Raw genomic sequence first — 19571 nt, 5'->3', positions numbered from 1 at the left:
TGGAAGTTTTTGACCTATTTCTTTCTGTGGCAGCCAACAAGGACTGCAGATTCCATTTAAAAGGAGCAGAGCAGTCACTGCCAAATGGCAGCAATGCAGGCAGGTCGCACTTATCGCAGGTGACAGCTACTAAGTAACTTGCCAGGGTTTAATATTAAATTCAACACATGATTAACTCCTCTCCAACAGTAAATTTTTGCATACTACTCAAACCACAATACTGTGGCTGTTTATCATTAATACTGATAAAGCCACCCTGTTTCCATGGCATGGAAAAATTTCAGGTTTCTCCTCATGAAGAAACCATGGCTTGGGCAGTGGGGTGGTGCTGGTCAGCTCACTGGAGGCTAAAAGCTACTGGTGGAGTAGCCTGCCAGAGACCTGTTGGTTCAGGAACACTTCAAATGCAGAATGTTGAATGCTGACCCTTTCCAAACTTGAGGCCAAGCACTCTTCAGTGAGACACATGAAAAGCAGATTAAGTGATCCTGATGACTGCAATTTATGTATAATGTGCTGACAAATTTGTGATAACACAAATTATCTCATTTTTCCCCCGTGTTCATGCCTTGCAGTTAGCTGAAAGAATGCTAGTAAGGCAAGAGCCTCACTTGCTGCTGAAAAGCCTGGACATCCCTGTAAGGCTGCTGTGACAAGTGTCTGTAGGTGCTACGCAAAGCAGGCATCACCCACCTGCATGAAAAAAAGGCAACAGAGAATCAGAGGCACAGAGAGAGGGCACAGAAAGAGGAGAAAAAACCCAACCCCGTCATTCATCCCTTCTGTATAAGGTGGGAAGGGAGTGGGGTGGATGAGGGCATGGACACACAACACAGGACAGGACACAACACCCACCAAGTTATATAACTGCATGGGACCAGGTTTTGCCCTTTATAGTCCAATGAGAACAGGAGAGACCCAGCTACCCTGATGTCTACACAGCACATCTTCCAGCCTCCAGCTCATTGAGGGAGTCTGTTAGCTGAGGCCAGCAGGCAGCTTATCCACATGTGCTGCTTCCATCTGTCCAGAATGAGCCACTGTACTGCCATCGAAGGATGGGGACACTGGTGTAGATGTACAGCAGGGCACAAGGATGATTTTTCTGCCTCTAAGGTCAGCACACTGCCAAAGCAGCACAGGCACTTTAGTACAGTAGGTAAATGTAGTTACTAACTCTGCCCAGTCAGTCTCTGCTCCACAATGATGAAAGACAGCATTCCCCACTCGCACAAGTCAAGAGAGAACAAATGCTGCAAATATATTTTCAGAAGGGTTCACAATTCTGAAACAGCCCATCTACTGAATTAATTTTTCACAGAGATCACTCCACTGTTCTAAGCATCTTTCTAGAGGCAGGTCTCACTCGCCACAAGTGCTTAAACTGACAAATCAGTCTGACCGTATTTTTTTCCATTGGTGCTTCTCTCTGGAGATCCAAGAGCACTCACCATAGCCCTACAGTGATCCTCTGTTAGGACTGGAGCAAATGCTCCTGGACAGGCCTTTCGTTGCCAGGTCCTGCTGTTCCTCCTCCTCAGGCAACAGCAAATACCTTGTTCTGAACTCTCACTCATCCTCTGTCCTACTGACACTGTCCCTGACAGGCAAGTCCCAGTGGTAGCACCAAACACAATTTCTCATTGATGTGACGCCACATACTTCACACTTGCACATCTTGGCACAAATGGAATTTGGAAGTGAACAAGAGCAGGAGCTGTCCAGAGAGACAATGGTGATGGAGGTTTAAAGGAGCAGCAGCCATGCCCACATCTCTGAGAAACTAGTAGTTAAAAGAAAAGAAACTAATAGTAAAAAGAGAAGAAATTTAATTTCTTAATTTTCCTTTCTTTTCACACCAAGTGCAGCGTACTGATATAGTCAAAGTGGACTTACTCCTCAGCATAAGTCACTTAGAAGCTTTGTTAAACGGAAGGAGGAAAAAAAGTCTGTGATACTGCTGTCCTGGACTACATTCTATTGACTACGAGTCCTTGTCAAAACAAATAAAAGAGACACCAGGCACAGGATGTACAATTTACTACTCCATGTCCTATGCTGGAGCTGGTATTTGCGACAAATAAATAAACAAAACAAAAGAAGACAGTTTACTGACATTATAGTATTTTGCCTTGTAGCAGCTCAGGTCACAAACATGCTTATAAAAAGCACAGCACACCCAAGTACTCAGTGAAAGATGTGGACCAGCTGGAGAAGGTCCAGAGGAAGGCCATGAAAATTGTCAGAGGGCTGGAGCACCTCTCCAATAAGGAAAGGCTGAGAGAGCTGAGAATGGAGGCTGTTCAGCCTAGAGAGGAAAAGGTGTTAGGAAGACCTTATTGCCTTTCAATGTTTAATGGGGGTTTATAGGAACGATGGGGACTGACTGTTTAGTAGGGCTTATTGTGATAGGTCAAGGGGTAACAGTTCCAAGCTAAAAGAGGAGACATTTAATCTAGACATAAGGAAGAAATTTTTTAATGAGGGTGGTGAAACACTATCACAGGTTGCCCAGAGAGGCTGTAGATGCCTCATCCCTGGAAACATTCAAGGACAGGTTTGTTGGGGCCCTGAACAACCTGATCTAGGTAGTTATGTACCTGGTACTCAAATTATTTTGTGATTCTGTGATTAATTCAAACAATGTATGAGTCAGGACACACAGAAGACAACATGCATGACAACACCTTCTGATTTTTCACAGTCTCCTAGTCCCTCCAGCATGCAAAATAATAAAAAACATTTTTGGCCTAACTAATTACACTGAAGTTTTATATGTCCACTGTGCAAGGACAAGCGTCTTAATCTTGTATTTGTCACCCACAAGCTTCTAAATGGCTTAGTGGTAGCTGGTCGAAGGGCAGTGGGTCACCCAGAAGTGGCCACCAGAGGGAAAGTACTGCAGTGGTGCCACACTGCCGGTGTCAACAGAGGTGGATGATGTCAGCACATCACTATGTCAGCAGCTGTAACCTGTTTGCTTATGTTGGTTTATTAGCTAGTTCAGGGTAAAGGGAGGTAGGGATGCTAGAAAGAGGACTTCTAGCTCCTTCTGAAACAAAAAACTGCAATTTGGGGTAAACTGAAGCCTTTAGTCGTACTTAATACATTTCCCACAGAAGACCAAATGCCTAAATCAGTGACTTTCTGCCCATGTGATTTATTTCAAAGGTGATCCCAGGGCAAGAGCACTGGGATAGCAGCTCCTGGGTGTGCTCATCAGAGGACATGCACATCAGTGGCAGCACTGTGACCACACGCTGCAACATAAAGGGCAAACATAGTTTCTTTGCCAGAAGCACATGTACTTCAGAGCCTTGATTTAAACTAAGGAGATGATACATTGCATATTTCAGCAGGTACAACTTATCAGAAATTTCATAAATGTGAGGTTTAAAAAGGCAACAGAAGAGACAGCTGGAAGAAATAGCAGATTAATCTCTAAATAAGAAAGCAGAGCTGGAAGTGATACTTGGATCAGCTAAATGCTAACATAAAATGGATTTTGGCTTTTAATTTTGTTCTACCCCTCCCCATGGGCTAACATCTCAGCCTTCCTACAGGATAAAGCACATATAAAACACTTGCACCATCTCCACTCCAAAATAACTTGCCAAATAACTAATTACATAACTATTAAGCATTCTTGGATGTTAGATCATATTCAGATGCTCTTGGGCTATCCTGAGCAACACTGATTCAGCTCTCATCTTCACCAGCAAACAAGTGTTTCCCTAAGGATGCTGTGAGGCAAGACATTTTCTGAGCAACCTGCAGTAATTTTATAAAGTTAGATCCAACCCATGGCACAAATATGATCTCACTCTTCCCATGTCACAACATATTGCTCATTGCTTGCATTTGGGAAATTGTTTGCAGGTGAAATGACCATACATTGTATGCTTATGGTGTTACCTGCATTTAAGCAATGATCTTTTCATCTCTCAAAAGTGAAAAGCTGTCAACACTTCCACTGAGCAAAACCATAGTTTCTTCAAGTCTTTCAGTCCAAGAAATCTTTACTGACAGAAAAATAAATCCTATTTCCAGTAGATGTCCCCTTTATGTTATATCTCCCCCAATAGCATTTTTGTAACTATACAGAAAGGATAAGCAGATACAGATGAAAAAACTTTTCCATCAGGAAGGTTTTAACCAGGTCTTTCCCTAACAGGGCTTACTGCAGCATTACACAAATCCCAGTCCTGACACAAGGCAGTAACAGGCTTTTCATAAACAAGACAGCGAGAGAATAGCAATGAAACAATTCCATTTCATAAACTGAAAAGCGTGAATAACGTGTTCAGGAGCATGTATAACGTGATCAGGGTCGAAGTGCCAGCTTGGCAAGAGATCTCCACTGGAACTCAGAAGCAGTTGCACCCAGACAGTACTAAGCACAAGCTACATTTTAATACCTAGATACTACAAAGAGATAAGAGAGAAAGTATCTCCTCTCCCTTGTGCAAAATGTTGATCTATTTGCTGGTATAATTATAACCATTAGGAATCACAACCATCTTCTAGTGCAACAGTGTCCTGCCACAAAACCAGTTTCCAGCCAGCCCAGTTGATAAACACAGCTCACAGCTCTGCAGCTCAGCTGGAACCGGTTGCCCAGAGAAGCTGTGGATGGGCCATCCCTGGAAGAGTTCAAGGACAGGTTGGATGGAGCTCTGAGCAACCTGAGCTAGCAAAAGATGTCCCTGCCCATGGTAGGGAGATTAGACTCACAGAGTTGTCATTCAGATGCAGTCACTGACTACAAAAGTCTTACAGACACCTGGGCTACAAATTCTTAAGCCAAGATAAACAACTTTGTGATGAACCTTTTCTACCTCTCAGATGCTCTATAGGAACATATTGGGGCAACAGCCCAAGGAAACACCACTTTTGTAGAAAGAAACTACCTTATGTGTTTGTCAGTTTGCCCATTTTTTTCTCCTAATAGATAATTTCCATTTGCATTTAAATCCAAGTAGCCATGCCTGAGAGAGACCAACATTTTTAAAAGCTGCAGCCTAAACACAGAACAATCAAGTTTCAGTGCTTAGCAACTAAATCATTAACCTATTGGGAAGGAAATACTTCCTTTACCAGCATGGAATGCTGTCCTCAAGGCATTGCTGTATACAAAAATGTGAAATACATGGATTTTTATAGATTTTTGTTCATATGTATGTAAGATTCTTACTGTCTACTCCAGCTTAATAAACAGTAAGCACTTTGATAAGTATATACTTTGGGTACTAGGTGACCTTAGGCTTTGAATAATAGAGTGAGGATCGTTATACAAATATTATGTGGGATATTATGATAGTTTCAGTAACTTTTGGTAACATTTTGGTATTTATGACACTAGTTTTGTAACCCATTCTGCCTCATCAGACAGAGATCATTCATGTCTTTCTTCCCATGTTGTATTTCTCTCTGCCCTTCCTTCTACTCCCACAGCTGGGACAGGGGAAGCTGAAAAGAAGATGGCCCTTGATTCCAATTGCTTGTTCTTAACCTCAAGAGAGGGTGGGCAAAATCTCTGCAAGTGTGTAGCTGAAAAGTCATAAAAGGAGTTTGCTGCAACAAGGGAGTCCAAGTACCTCCTTACAGCTTCACCATGATTTGCAGTCCCCATTCTATAGCACAACCAAAAAGGCAGGAGAGCAGCAAGGGCAGAGACCCACCATACACACTCCTATCCTTAGCTCACCAAAATGTAGTCCCCTTGACTGAAGGGATGAGGAGCACGACACCAAGAAGTGTCATTTTCTATACTGACATCATTTGTCTATCATGATTACACAGTACAATAATTATTATTTTCCTGGATGCAATTCAAACCTGGACGTGGATATTCCACGACTGCAACTATACCGGAAATGTTTTTGTAATTTAGATTAATAATGGATTAATCTGTAAGATTGTGGGGGAGTTAAAAACCTGCACCCAATTAGCATATACCTCGTGCAGCAACTCAGCCAGAAACTCCACTGCCTTTTTATAAAAGTTCTTTAAAAACTTTATTCACCTCGTTAGGAGGGAAGAAAACAACCAACTCACCCAAATGAAAAGAGGAGAAAAAAATCAAAATCTTCTTTATTAATAAAAAGTTGAAAACTTATTTTCAGGAGACACACAACAATATTCTGTGACGATTCTGAATTGTCAGATCTTCTCAGAAACGATGTTCAGAATAGCCCAAACCCCACAAAAATAAACTTCCCGACCCACCACACTCCTGTGCGCAGTTAAGCGCTGCGTGTACAACACGAAAATACAGGAGTGTACCTTGTCCCCGACAAGCAGCGGGCACTTGCTATTGTTCTCTCGCACGCCTCACCCGCATCCCCGTTTACTTTCATGCACAACCAAGGCACCGGGAACACGTGCCCGCAGGAGGGCTCCCAGCCCGCGCCCCGGGCACACCTGGCAGAGCCGCGCCCGCCAGGACCCCCGGACGGCAGCGGCGCTGCGGGCAGGCGGGTGCTGGCCACAGCCCATGTCGCCCCTCCGCCGCTGCCGCCCACTGACCTGGCTCGGCGCAGCCGGGCTCGGTTCGGCCGCCGGCATCTCCGCCGCTGCCTCCAGAAGGCACAGAGTTGAGAATGCTACATTTCTCGGGGGAAACCCCCCACAGCCCACCGGGCTGCGGCCCTCGCTCTCCGCAGCCTGGACACCACCCTGAGCCGCACCGACACCGGCGGTCCCGGCGCGGACCCCCCCACCCCGCCCGTCCCTTCCCGTCCAGGAGCGCAGCGCAGCCCAGCCCGGCTGCCCGAGCGGCCACCCCTGAGCCCCCCGTCGTACCCAAGATCTCCTTCCTGCGCTGCGTGTGGGGCTGCTCCGTGTAGACCCACTCGAAGTCCTCGCGGGTGACACAGTTCCCCATGGCTCCCGCTGCGCCCCGCGCCGCGCTGCGCCGCGCTGCGCTGCCCTTATAGCTCCGCGCCCGCGGAGGGGCGGCTCCTCCGCCCGCCCCCGCCCCGCGGCCGCCGCAGGCGGGCACCGGGACAGCTCCGCGGCTTCGCGCGGGTGTGCAGGAGCCGGGAGAGCTGCAGAGCCCCTCCCGGGTATCAAGGGGAGTCCGGCGGGCGGACGGTGCCTCGGGGCTGAGTCTGGGGACAAGGGACGGCCGGCCGAGGCTCGCCGTGCTGCAGGGACCTCGAAGACAGCCAAGAGAGGTGTGTGGGGTGCGCGTGTTTGCAGGGCAGCAGGATCGCCATCGTGCCGGCACCGGGGCTCGGCAGAGCCACTATATCCATCGCTGCCTGCGACGGCTCCAGAGCACGAGGGGAACTCCAGCGCTGCAGGTCCCCGGGCACTTCCAGACACAGCTTTTGGAAAGCGAAGGTAGTCCAAACGCCGTAAATCCAGAGACGGAGCCCTAAGCAGAACCGTGGATTAGGGCAAGCCCCAGTTGTGCGAGCTCCTCCCAGGGGTGGAAGACCTAGAACAGTGCAAAGGTGACCAGCGGCTGACACACATTTCCTTGGCGCTCTGACAATCTTCGTGAGCCGTCCCGGTAGAATCCAGCCCTCGGCTGCGTCACACTTCACTCCTGGTAGTCTGCAGCCCATTTCCCAGGTACCGTCCCCGCTGGAGTAGCAGGAAATCACACTGCTACCGTGGAAACAAAACCAGGCAAAGGACTTGCTAACCTTAAAACTAAGGTAACCTTGTACCTCTCTAGCCTCTCTGATTCACAGAGTTACATGTTACACAGTGATGTTTCTACACACACAACCCAAAATTAAAGTGCTGCCCTTGTTCCCACTATATTCTTTTGCAAGTCCATACCTGACCTCCTGTCCATCTTCACTCATTATCCCTATCCCTATCATTAGTCTTTCCAACAACAACATCACGTGTGGATCAGCTCCAATTTTGTTTAACTCTGTTTCACCTTGAATGTCTCTAGCACCCTCCATTCCCTCCTACCCTTAAAAATGCCTATTAGAGCTGGAAGTTAAAAGAGACAAAAATGCAGCCTTGAAATGTATAAATATGAAATGTAAATATTTTTCAGCAATAATTTTTGCCTACAAACACTGGCAACACTATCACCTCATATTAGTCTAGTGGAATTATTTAAGATCTCTTGGTAGAACAGTTACATGAAACTATAAGGGCTAAAAAACACCAACAATGAAACAACCCACAACCCCCAAACCCTGATCTGAAGCTTGACTGCTAGAAAGCTTTAGGAGGTTTTTTTGAGAGTCAGGGTTTTTTTTCCCTGTTTAATCACAGAATCACAGAATCAGCTGAGTTGGAAGGGACACACAAGGATCATTGAGTCCAACTCCTGGCCCTGCACAGGGCCATCCACAAGAGTCACACCATGTGCCTGAGAGCATTGTCCAAACACTTCTTAACTCTCTCAGGTTTTGTGCTGTGACCACTTCCCTGGGGAGCCTGTTCCAGTGCCCAACCACCCCCTGGGTGAAGAACCTTTCTGTAATATCCAACCTAAACCTCCCCTGACACAACTTCAGGCCATTCCCTCAGGTCCTGTCACTGATCACCACAGAGAAGAGACCAGTGCCTGCCCCTACTCTTCCCCGTACAAGGAAGTTGTAACTGCAATCAGGTCTCTCTTCAGGCTCCTCTTCTCCAGGCTGAAGAGACCAAATGACCTCAGCCACTCCTCATATGTCTTCCCCTCAAGGCCCTTCACCATCTTTGTTGCCCTCCTTTGGATGCTCTCTACTTCCTTAAAATGCAAACCCTTGAATAATGAAAGGCGTGAAGCAGATTGAGTGGAAGGATGATGGTGTAAAGGGAAACAGTTTTACCTACAGCAAGAGCAGGAGTTTAATCACTTTGCTGTTACAGCTCAGCTCTCTGTAAGTATGATGGTTTCTTCACCATTGCTCCAACACACGGTTGGTGCTCTCCCATGAAGTTGCAGGAGAACCCAGATAACAGACTGTTAATCCAAGTTAAGGTTATTACAGGTTTCTAGAAGAAATGGATTGTTCAGAGATGCATCAGTATCTCAGCCTAAACCTTTAATTGACTCAAACGTTTTGGTGTGTTGACAGTATCAGTGGAGAAGCCAAAGACACTGAATGTGATGACACCCTTCTGTCACTTCCTGCTCAGGTGTGCTGAAGGTGACTAAAAAAGCAAATTAGTGGGGCAGTCCATGCAGTTACAAAGAAAACAAATATGACTTCATCCCAAAGCTTGTCCAATAGGATAGTGCTATTGCATGTGGTAAGTTACACATGGAAACTTAAGTATCTCCTTTGTAGGCAAACAGCATCTCCTTCATGTAGCTCATTACTATAGCCTCAACCTGACCACATAAGAAGAACAGAAAACTTTTCTGTCTCCAGTGAGTTGGCATCTGGTTTCGAGAATAGAATTTCGTGCTTTATATTTCTATAATAAGCCAAACAAATCATACTAATTCAAGAGTAATTGTGGATGCCAGACAAACAAGAAACACCAGCTTTAGATCGTCTTCTAGAACTGGCAAAAGTATTATTCAGTTCTGACCATTTGGTATCCTTAGTTTTACAGCATCCTAGTAAAATCATTCACAATGGAAAAGGGAGGGAGGGGTGCTAATGGCACACAGCAATAATAGTCCTTTTAATGAATACTGTAATGACTGTGAACTCTACACTGTGATTCACAAAGTCACTACACTTTACACAGTTCAAATGTGCTTCACATGGTCGGGTTCTCTCAGCTGTAGCCTCCCTTTCTTATTTAATTTCCCATACTTGTTCAGGATTTCTGGGAACTACTGGGAAGCCTAGCTGAGGGAAATTCCTAGCATGCTCCAGAGGAAGAGCACAATTGCTGACTCTGTGCAAGGTACCACCAAAATATCTCATTTACATATTTTTAAGTACACTTCACACTCATCTCCAGCATCCCAGGGTAAAAAAGACAAAAATCCTTTGCTCCACTGAAGACATGGCCTACAATATACTTGCTTGAAGCAAGACATACTGGTCCACATTTCCACACATCCAGGCAGACTCGCCCTACCTCACCCAAAGGTGTATATCCATCAGCTGGCTTCCCAGCATGAATATATTTCTACTACACAACCCAGTTACTTCTTCCTTCTGCTCATGGAAAGGACAGGTGACAGAGGAAATACAGGAGGAACAGCTCACACCTCTCCTAGTGACTACTGCCAGCCTTGGGTGTTTGAGGTATCTTAATTCTGCCCTGGTGTGTGGGTCTTAACTCCTCTTCTTGTGGTTTTCAACAACTAATCTTTGTTAAAGTTGTTATTCTGGAACTAAAATAAAGTCACCTGGGAATTTTATCTCTAAATAAAGTGTTTTCTCCTCCAAAGTAAGAGCTCCATGTCCCAAGACAGACTTGTATTTTCTGTTACTGCATTACCTTTCTTCTCTGCGTATATAAATTGGAGCTTCTTTCATTACCAGAAGAAAACATAGCTATAATATTTACTTGTTTATAGAAGAATTGGGTGTCACTCTCTGGGTTGATGTAACTAATGCAATGTGACATACTTTATTGAACAAAGTCAAATTTTCATAGGCAGCATAGTTTGCAGATGAGCCATGTCAACACACACCCACACTGAAGTAAACGCAGGAGAAACAATTTGCCAATAAGCCCTCCGCTGTTTCCCCCTCTCACTTGTGCAGACCCTTCCCAGGGTCATCCTGGATTTCTCTTTCCACTGGGTTAGCTCTATGCCAGAGTTGTGAGCTGAACTCACCAAAGGTACTGAGGAGCTGGTGCAAGAGCCTTAGAAGAGAAAGCCATGTTCCTTTTGGCAGTGTTAAGCTGTTGGATACACCTGGCTGTATTAGGTGTAAGGCACCCTCCACACAGCCCGGCGGTTCACAACAGCCGCGTTTGCCCAGCACTCGGCAAGCGCTGGTGGATGTTGGCTGGCTCACGGTGTCTTTGCCTGAGAGCTGCCCAAATGAGACGTGAGGTTCCAAGAAGCAAAAAGCTCCCCAGGAGATGGGCTCACTGCTGCCCAGGCTCACCGCTCCTCTGCTGCGCACAGCTCTCCCAGACCTGTGCGGGGCCGCATCCCTCCCCGCCTTCCGCAGCAGGCCCTGCGGAAAGCTCCAGCCGTGGGAATGCTCCTTTCGTAGGCTAGGAGCAGCGGGAAGCGCGCGGGACGGGCAGCACGGGAGAAGCAGCACGGGCTGCACCAGCACCCGCACGGTGCGGGGCGCTGGGGCGGGGGGCGGCTGCGCCGCCGAAGGGCTGCCCGGCACAGCTCCGCTGCAGCCAGGGCTCGGCTCACCCCGCCCCGCGGCAGTGCCGGCCCGCACGGGGCCCGCAGCGAGCCCGGCCCGTTCGGGGCGGGGAGCGGAGCCGGGATCGCCCCGTGCCCCCGGCGCCCCGGCCGCCCCCTCCACGCGCGCAGCGCGCCCCCTGCCGCCGCCGCGCCGCCACCGCGCCCGCCCCGCTCCGCCCCGCTCCGCCCCGCTCCGCCCCGTCCTCGCTGTGCCGCCGAGCCACGCGCCCTCTTTCATCCAAGTCCCACGGCCCCTCGAAGGTAACAGCGATCACCGGAAGGGGGGCTGAGGAAGGGCTCACTTCGCAGGAGCGACGGACTCGGTTTGGTACCTCTCGAGTGTTCTCGCTTCTTTCAGAAATACGTCCTCAAGGAATTTTAAACTGTTTTGTCTGGAGGTTAGCAAATGCGGGGCTGCTGCAACTAACGACACCACTGTGTTCCAGGACGTTATGTATTTAGACAGACCACTCCTGCAGAATTCACATGGAAACAACTTCCTCTCCTACATAAATATTTTTTTCTCGTGATGCATTTCTTAGCTTTTCCAAAGAATCACAAGCTTTCTACTAAGTAATTTATTCCACGGAGTGGTTTATGTTGTTCAGAGGATTTGCAATTGCTTTCTCTCACAAGATGTATTTGCTGTTACACACTCTAAGTACTTCTCCCATGGATAGCTTATGCTACCATGCCTGCAATCTTGGGCATTTCAGGAATCTTCACTAGCAGCCTGGTACAAACTCCTGAGCGGAGTGTGGGAACTAGACTTCTATTCCACAGCAAAAATTTTAAACACAAAAAGTAGCAACAACATTTGTAATCTATCCAAACATGAGAACCCAAGGGGTTCACTGTGGACAAGTTCTCAGAATTATGAGAGAACGTGGGTCCTGTGAAGAAAAGCACCAGATTAAACTGGGATTTCTCTTCTTCCCCTCTAAACATTGATGCCACTCTTCTCTCAAAGCTCACACTACTGTACATCGCTGGTCTGTCTGGCAGTGCTCTCTGGACTGTAACTCACCCTTGCAGATCTGCGTTTCCAAACGTATTTCCCGATACTCAGGTTTCAACCTGATGCACTTAAAACCTTTCATTTCAGTGCTGCTGAGCTCACTTCTGACAATAGGAGTGACACGGGGTTAAGAGGGATACTTGTTCAGCCTCTTGAAGTCAGAGACTAAACTTTGAGTAGAGGAATAAAAAAGCCACTTGAAAATGTCTTACTGTGTGTGTCTGTAGTGTGGATGTGTAGGAAGAATTGCCTCTGCAGGGAACAGTTGGAGAACAACTTTGGTAACAAACTGTGATGAATTCCAAAGATTATGTCATACAGTCTATTGATATTTTTAAGAAATATTTTTAGTTAGTATTTATATTGTAGCAACATATATAGACCCTCCAAGATGGACTAGGGTTTCACTACAAATTCACAGAGTAAAATTATAATCTTTCTTCCGATGAGTTACAAATCCTTCTAGTACAAGCACAGTAGAAAAACCATTGATCAGCTTTGCCTATGCCTAAGGAGTATAAGGCTTTGCTCATAGTTCAGCAAACTGTCAGTCGAGTCACTGTATCTATTTCTTCATGAAAACCTCGCTAAGTTGGTTTAATAAAAAAAATAGCTGCCCTTGGGCTTTCCTTGAGACTGCAGCAATTTATATGTCTTATTTATTTTTATTTATTTAGCCTTGTTCATTTCAATCCATTTTTCATTTAAAATGTAATATTAACTCTAGGGCTACATCTTCCTTAATGCTACTGGGATCTATCTGATGACTTCAATAGAAGCTGAGAGCTGAGCACTTTCCAGCATCAGGTCTGTAACGCACGGGAATGCATATGCGGGAGAAGGGATAAGGAAGCCCAGCTATTTGCAGGACAATCAGCATGAATAGGAGCTGCAGATTTGCTCCCTGGCCCCAGGGAGCAGTGTGAGCAGTTAGGACACTCATTCACATACATTGCCTGTGCTGGCAGGTGTGAAATCGTACCATGCTGGCTCAACTAATAGGTATTATTTCCCCAGAAATTTCTGCTTTTGTGTTGTCCATAATTTGCAGGATACAGACTATTCATATGTCCACACATATCCTATGTTGGTGTAATGACTCCTTCGCGAAGACTGAGGATTTTTGGAAGGGTAGTTTCATACCTTCAGCCATGAAATCAGGCATGGAGGACAAAAACTTCATTTATGATCATCAGCTTTAAAACTCAATAATAATTATTTTTATTTTCAATTAATAATTAAAGGACTAAAAGTTTCTGGAGTGAGGATTAGTCCCACTGATTTATGTATCCTTTCATACAGTAAGAAAAACCGATCATATGATCTTGTCCTTACAACAAAAACCTGTTTAATAAAACTGTGGTGATTAATGACCATAACTTAGAAATTAGTTTGGAATGGTGGCATTCCAAACCCTCTCTCCGTTACTCTGCAAGATGGCTGATGAGACAAAATCCTTCCTCGCTGTGCTCAGCCTCAAAAACACAATGAAGCTTTAAATGTGTTTTGTAGGAGTCCACACACAAATTGGGATCAGGGATTTCCCTCATGTTTAATTAGCAATCTGAGGAGAGAGGACAACGACATTTGTAGCAGAAGGTAGTGGGCCATAAAGCCAGGCATGGTGGCAGTTATATTAGATCAGCTGGAGATAAGGAAGCTAAATTATGAAAGAGGCTAAATTACAAAGGACTATAAAGGTAAAGTTAAAACCTCATTTCCTGCGGAGCTGCAAAGAGCTAGGACAAGGATTCTGGGAAAGATGGCACAGCTAATTAACATTTTACTTAGTGAATTACTTTAATGACATTGTAAATCCCAGTTTAAATTTCTTCCTGAGTAAGGTTGGTGTTTTTTGAGGTTTTTTTTCCTCTTCAAGACCTCTCCTGTTTTAATTGATTAATAGGCCATTCTAGATGAAGATAACAAGGAAAACCTGGTATCTGAACTGGCAGAACTTATTCATTAGTCCTAGATAAGTCTTTAATGGATGTTAACAAGAGAACCCTTTATTATCAACTACTGATTTTCTTTTCCTCCAGTAAGTGACTTTCTATCTGGTCTTCTTTACATAAGAGCAAAAATATCTTAAAAGCTATCCATGTCACGTATTTAACTAGATATGTAAGTATTATCAGTTTAGTGATTGGTGTTGGCTTACAATGGGAGGACTAATCTTTCTTTCTTTCTTTCTTAAACTTTAGACAAATAGTTTGTGTGAGAAAGAGAAGGAAAAATAGGATATCAGAAATTTCCAAACCAGTGAATTTGAAAGGCTGGGTGAAACAAATCAGGAAAAGGGTGTGTAGACCCTGCTAGAGGCAAGAGAGAAGGCTGTAGATGCTGGGTATGAAAACCTCACTTGTTTCACACTTTAAATGTCTGCCCTTTATTTTGGTGTAAAATGAAGAGAGCAGGAATAAGACTAAAACAATAACCCAAAAAATCATCCAAAGATTTAGAAAACAAGCACTGATCATTTTGTTAATTCACTCATACTTTGTGAAAGATTAACTTGTTTTGTGTGATCTTTCTTTTCTTAAAATACAGCAGACTTTTGCATTTGCCAACTAATTCTTTTCAAAAGAACAGCTACCCAGTTTGGGCTAGGTGCAGCTGAGATAAGGGTCAGGACAATTAGTTCAGTAGTATGAAACAAGAAATAGCTCTTTACATAAATATCACACAACTGGATACTATACACAAAGTTGGACTAGTATAGGAGTGACAACCGTGGTTCCTGCAAACTACTAGCTCACCACAAGAAAAAAAGATGCACAAGAGTAAAAGCATAATATTGATTGAGTGGCTAATGATGTTGAGTACTGACTATTACATGCTGATAAATTATATGGTGTATAATATATATGTATAGAGGTAACTTATATTGCACATATCTGAGAGATGGGTTGTAAGAGTTCTCCCAAACCAGGGTGCTGCAATGCCTCAAGCACCCTATATCGTCTTGTGCTATGAGCAGCACTGCTGATTTCTCTGCAGGTAGTCTGCATTTAACAAATGCTTTAAGCATTCCAGGAATTGCAAAATAAAATTACAAATAAATTGGAAAGAAAAAAAAAAGTAGTCATGCTCTTCTAGTGGTGTCCAATGAAAGGACATGAGGCTACATGCACAAATTGCAATACACAAAGCTTTTCTTAAACATCAGGGAAGAACTTCTTTCAGTCAAACACAGGAACAAGTTGCCCAGAGAGGCTGTGGAGTCACCATTATTGGATATGTTCAAAGCTTAGCTGAACACAGCTCAGAACAATTTGCTCTATCTGACCCCACTTTTGAGCAGGGGCTTGGACTAGACCGTTTCTAGAGATCCCTTGCAATCTCAGCTCTGCCCTTCTGTGATCCTGTGAAACTGAGGTCAGTGTCTCTCATTCAGTTTAGTATTCTTTGGGGTAAATTGAAACAAAACATGATTTTTCAAATTATCCTCATATCCCATCAATGCACATGGTGGCAGTAACTTGTCAGCAGACCTTTCTACTACTTAACACTGATGTACCTCTTCACCCTAAAGCAAGAACCCAACACATACAATCTTCTGTAGTACTTGATGCCAAGTATATGTAAAAACTGAAAGCTGAAGGAAGTTCAGAGGAGTAAGAAATGTCTTTGAGAGCATGCATCTTGTCTTCCTTTTCCTTCCTCTCCTTTCTTCTCCTGCCTTCCTTTTCCTGTGCATGGTACTGGGGGCTCAGGTAAATGTGGATGTCTACTTTTTTTTTTCAAGAGTGCACCAAAATGAAAAGAGGTGAGTTCTCAGTAACCCGTAGCTTTCTAACTTGTCCAAATGATTTCTGTACAAAACTACTACACCGTTTGTGCTGGCTTTGAAGTTGCCATCTCTTTGAATCCTGAGGTTTTCCCTGCACCTTCCAGTGCTAAGAAAAGCAGATGTGTGAGTCAGTTCAATCCAAAAGAAAGGAGGGCTGTGAGGACAGTAGAAGCTGGGCTTGTCAGGAGAAAACCCATGACACTTTGTTCTTTCAGTCAGGTGTGCACCTGAAACCACTACCAGGAATTTTGCAGTGGCAAGAAAGGAGAGTGGAGATAAAACAATGCTGGTGGGTGTGTGCATGTGAAAAGTAGAAATCTAGTTTCTTCAGACTGATGGTAGACTACAATTTCCTGCAGCAGATTTTAAGGAAGGAACCAAGAAAGAACACCACCACCACCACCTCCCCCCCACAATAAAACAGCTAAATCTGAGGCATCCAGAGCTTGCAAAGAATATATATTCCTAAACACTTGTTATGGATGCTTAAAAATAACTTTTGTTTCCAATTGATGGTTTTACATTTTTAAAATTAAACCTTTTTCCCCCTTGCTTTTTAAATGTGTCTAGGAAACAAAATGGAGTTCTGAGCATGGGCAGCAAAATGGGGTGCATAGGGCAAGAAGATAAGAGATTATTAAGGGGACAAAGTTTTCTTTTAAACACCTTTTCACTGGGCAGCTTTCACGTCTTTATTTTTCCTTGTCGCTGTATTTTTTTGTCAAGCTGTTACTGGAAAATAATGTAAGTTAAGTAGATCATCTCATTCAGGATAAAGAGAACTATAATAAAGAAAACACAGGGCTGATGCGGTATATTTGTATTGTGTAGCACCTTTCACTGAAAAATAATGAAATATGAATGTTGCAGCAAAGTCTTAAAATATTAGCTTTAAGCCAAAGTATGGGAAAGCAGAAAGTACAATTGAAAATTAAGTGATACTTACAAACTTAAAAGTGCCTTTTCTGTCTGAAATTATATAATTGCTTGCAGTAAAAAAATGAAAACCACAAAAATGAAGCAAGGTTGTGCAAGATTATTTAACTATTATCACTGACCTGAACCAAAAATTTTATCTCGATAAACAAGAGAGACTCGTGACTTTGTTCTTGTATTTGACAAAGCTCATTTACACTAACACCAAAAAAACCCCCTTCACCCAAAATAATCCAGTCAGGGAGCCTCAGGGCCCAGTCCCACTTGCTCTGATGGCAATGTCAGCTCTGATGGGAATTCAAGAGCAGGACTGAGTGCATGTCTAACGTGTAGGTGACATTAATATTTTCTCTATGCAAGCTCAGAATATAAAGTATAACTGAGTTGTATACTTTTCCTAAAAAAAATAAAGAACACCATAATTACTCACTTTTTTTTTTTTTTTTTAATTTTATTACATGTAGCTTTTATGGAGGGACTAGGGAGACTTCATTCTAATTTTGAAATCTTGTTCTTAAAAGCTACAGACCATTTTCCCACGCTGGTACATGTGTCCTTCCAACTATAAACAGAGGGGCAGAATTTAAACGTACAGTTCTGGAAATCTCTTTACAATATCTAAAAACAGCCTTTCAGTCTCTGAGAATTTTGCCATGATAAACTACATCTCGTAGTTTGTTAAAATAGGAGTGCTGAGTATGACTGGAGAGAAGGAAATCCCAGATCTCCACAAGTAAATTTGTTGCTATTTCTAATTTCTAATTGTTGCTATTTACTAATCTCATCATTAGGGCAAAGCTCAGTACTGGTGTCTTGAGACTTGGACTAGACTAACTTGGAGAACACTTGATGTTGAGGTAGAAGAAGAAAGTATTTATTAGCAGGAATCTTTTATCAGTTTTTATATCATGGCAATTTGGGATATGAACAAACAAAGCAATGGCATAGTAAGAACTGAAAGTTAAAGAGGAATATATACTTGCAGCAGCCTTGGAAATACTTATAAGGTAAATCTGCACTTGTAGTTAACATAAAAGGGGAAGCAAAGGTGATGTAACAGCTGAAAAAGAAAAAGGAGTGAGGAAGAGGAGATGATCTTGTCCTGAGTACAGAAGGCCTGTGAGACTTGTTTTAAAATCCTCACCTTTGGTAGTACTAACTTATTTTGTGTAACCCAAGACTTCCTCCATGTACAAGACGTACATACTTGTAGAGCCACCAGCACATTAACCCCTGACCGAAGATAAAATACTGTCCTTCTGAGGGACTTTCTGCTACCTGCAGGGAGCATTTTACAATTACTCAGTCCATGTCCCTGCATCTCCTACTTGTAACTTTCAGATCTGCTTGTTCGTATCAAGACAAGCAGCTGTCTCTTTGCAAATTCTGCTCCTGATTTATATGCACACAGGCCTGACCCCTTACAAAGCTAATAACCAAATGAGTGCAATACACTCAGAAGTGCTGCTTTTCCCTTGGTACCCCTGCACACGGCAGTTCCTTAATAGGGTAAGGAAGGGATGTCCTGCAGCAGCTGGCAGAAGGGGAAGGAAGTGGAGTGTGACTGGAGCGCGGAGCTGCTGCATTTGCAAGGCACGAACTGTTGTGTTGTTGTTGGAAGGGTTCTGGGGAGCAACGGAGTTCAGGGACGGAGAGGTGTGTTAATAATTAAGGCAAATACCTACACTCGATAGTTTAAACGAGGGGATCACTTCACGTACTGGAATTTTGTACAGTCATTGAATTGCAGTGCTTCACTTATTTTAAACGCCGCTTCTCGGTAAGCGAGTTCATGCACTCAGCTGGTGCTCGCCCCGCCGGCCGTGCCTTCAGGCCGGGCTGCCGGCGGCACCGACAGCCGGCGCTCCGCAAGTCCCCGGCGCGTCCGGGCGCACCTCCAGTTCAAGGCTGCGGGAAAGCACCGCGCCACGCGCAGCGGGGAACGCACCACCTCCAAAGGAAAAGGAATAAAGAGAGGAGAGAGAAAAATTCCCACGTGCCAAATACAGCTCAACTGTAAAATTCAAACACGCCGATCCTGCCCACGTCCCAAGGCTCAGGCGGAGCTCAGCGCTCGCCGGTCTGTCCGCCCGCACCGGTTCGGCGCCGACAACCTTCGGCTGCAGCACAGGACCCCGGGCCGGCAGCTCAGCCCTCGGCTGCGGGGCCGGCCGGGAAACGCCCTCGACAAGGCCTCCGCTCCCGACCCGCGCTCCCCGCGGGGCCCCACCGGGACCCGGGCCCAGGACACGGCGCGCGCCCGCCGGCGGAGCCGCGCCCCGCCCGTTAGCGGCCGCGCGGCCGCAGCGCCCCCTAGCGGCGCGGGCCCGGCCATTACCACCGAGCGCGGACGCAACGACGGGGCCCGCGCGGGCGGCGGGGCCGGGGCGGCGCTTCCGCGCGGGGGGGGCGGAGCAGAGACAGCGCCGCGAGTCAATTGGCTGCTCCGCGCCCGGGGGTGCGCCCCGCGCTCCCTGATAGGCCGGCGAGGGCCGGGGGCGGGGCGCCGCGGCACGGCGCGCCCCCGTTGGCTGCTTCTCTCGCCTGGGCGCGGCGGGCGCTGCCATTGGCCGCCT

General features: G+C 45.4%; 1 protein-coding gene across 2 annotated transcripts in view; it reads right to left on the bottom strand.

The window, feature by feature from the left end:
• The window catches only part of DEGS2 (delta 4-desaturase, sphingolipid 2), a 33017-nt gene that overhangs the window by 12480 nt on the left and 966 nt on the right, over positions 1-19571 (bottom strand). The window contains exon 1 of one of the 2 annotated variants that reach the window (XM_039552664.1): positions 6805-6922. The exons of the other annotated variant lie outside the window; for it this stretch is intronic. Within the exon in view, the coding sequence (XP_039408598.1) occupies positions 6805-6886 (82 nt within the window). The 5' untranslated portion in view covers positions 6887-6922. Of the gene's footprint in view, positions 1-6804; positions 6923-19571 lie in introns of those variants that run through there. 2 annotated transcript variants of the gene reach the window in all.

The sequence above is a fragment of the Corvus cornix genome, chromosome 5, assembly GCF_000738735.6.
Source record: "Corvus cornix cornix isolate S_Up_H32 chromosome 5, ASM73873v5, whole genome shotgun sequence".
Taxonomy (NCBI): domain Eukaryota; kingdom Metazoa; phylum Chordata; class Aves; order Passeriformes; family Corvidae; genus Corvus; species Corvus cornix.
Note: the sequence above shows the minus strand (reverse complement) of the source record. Positions and strands in the feature narration are given on the sequence as shown.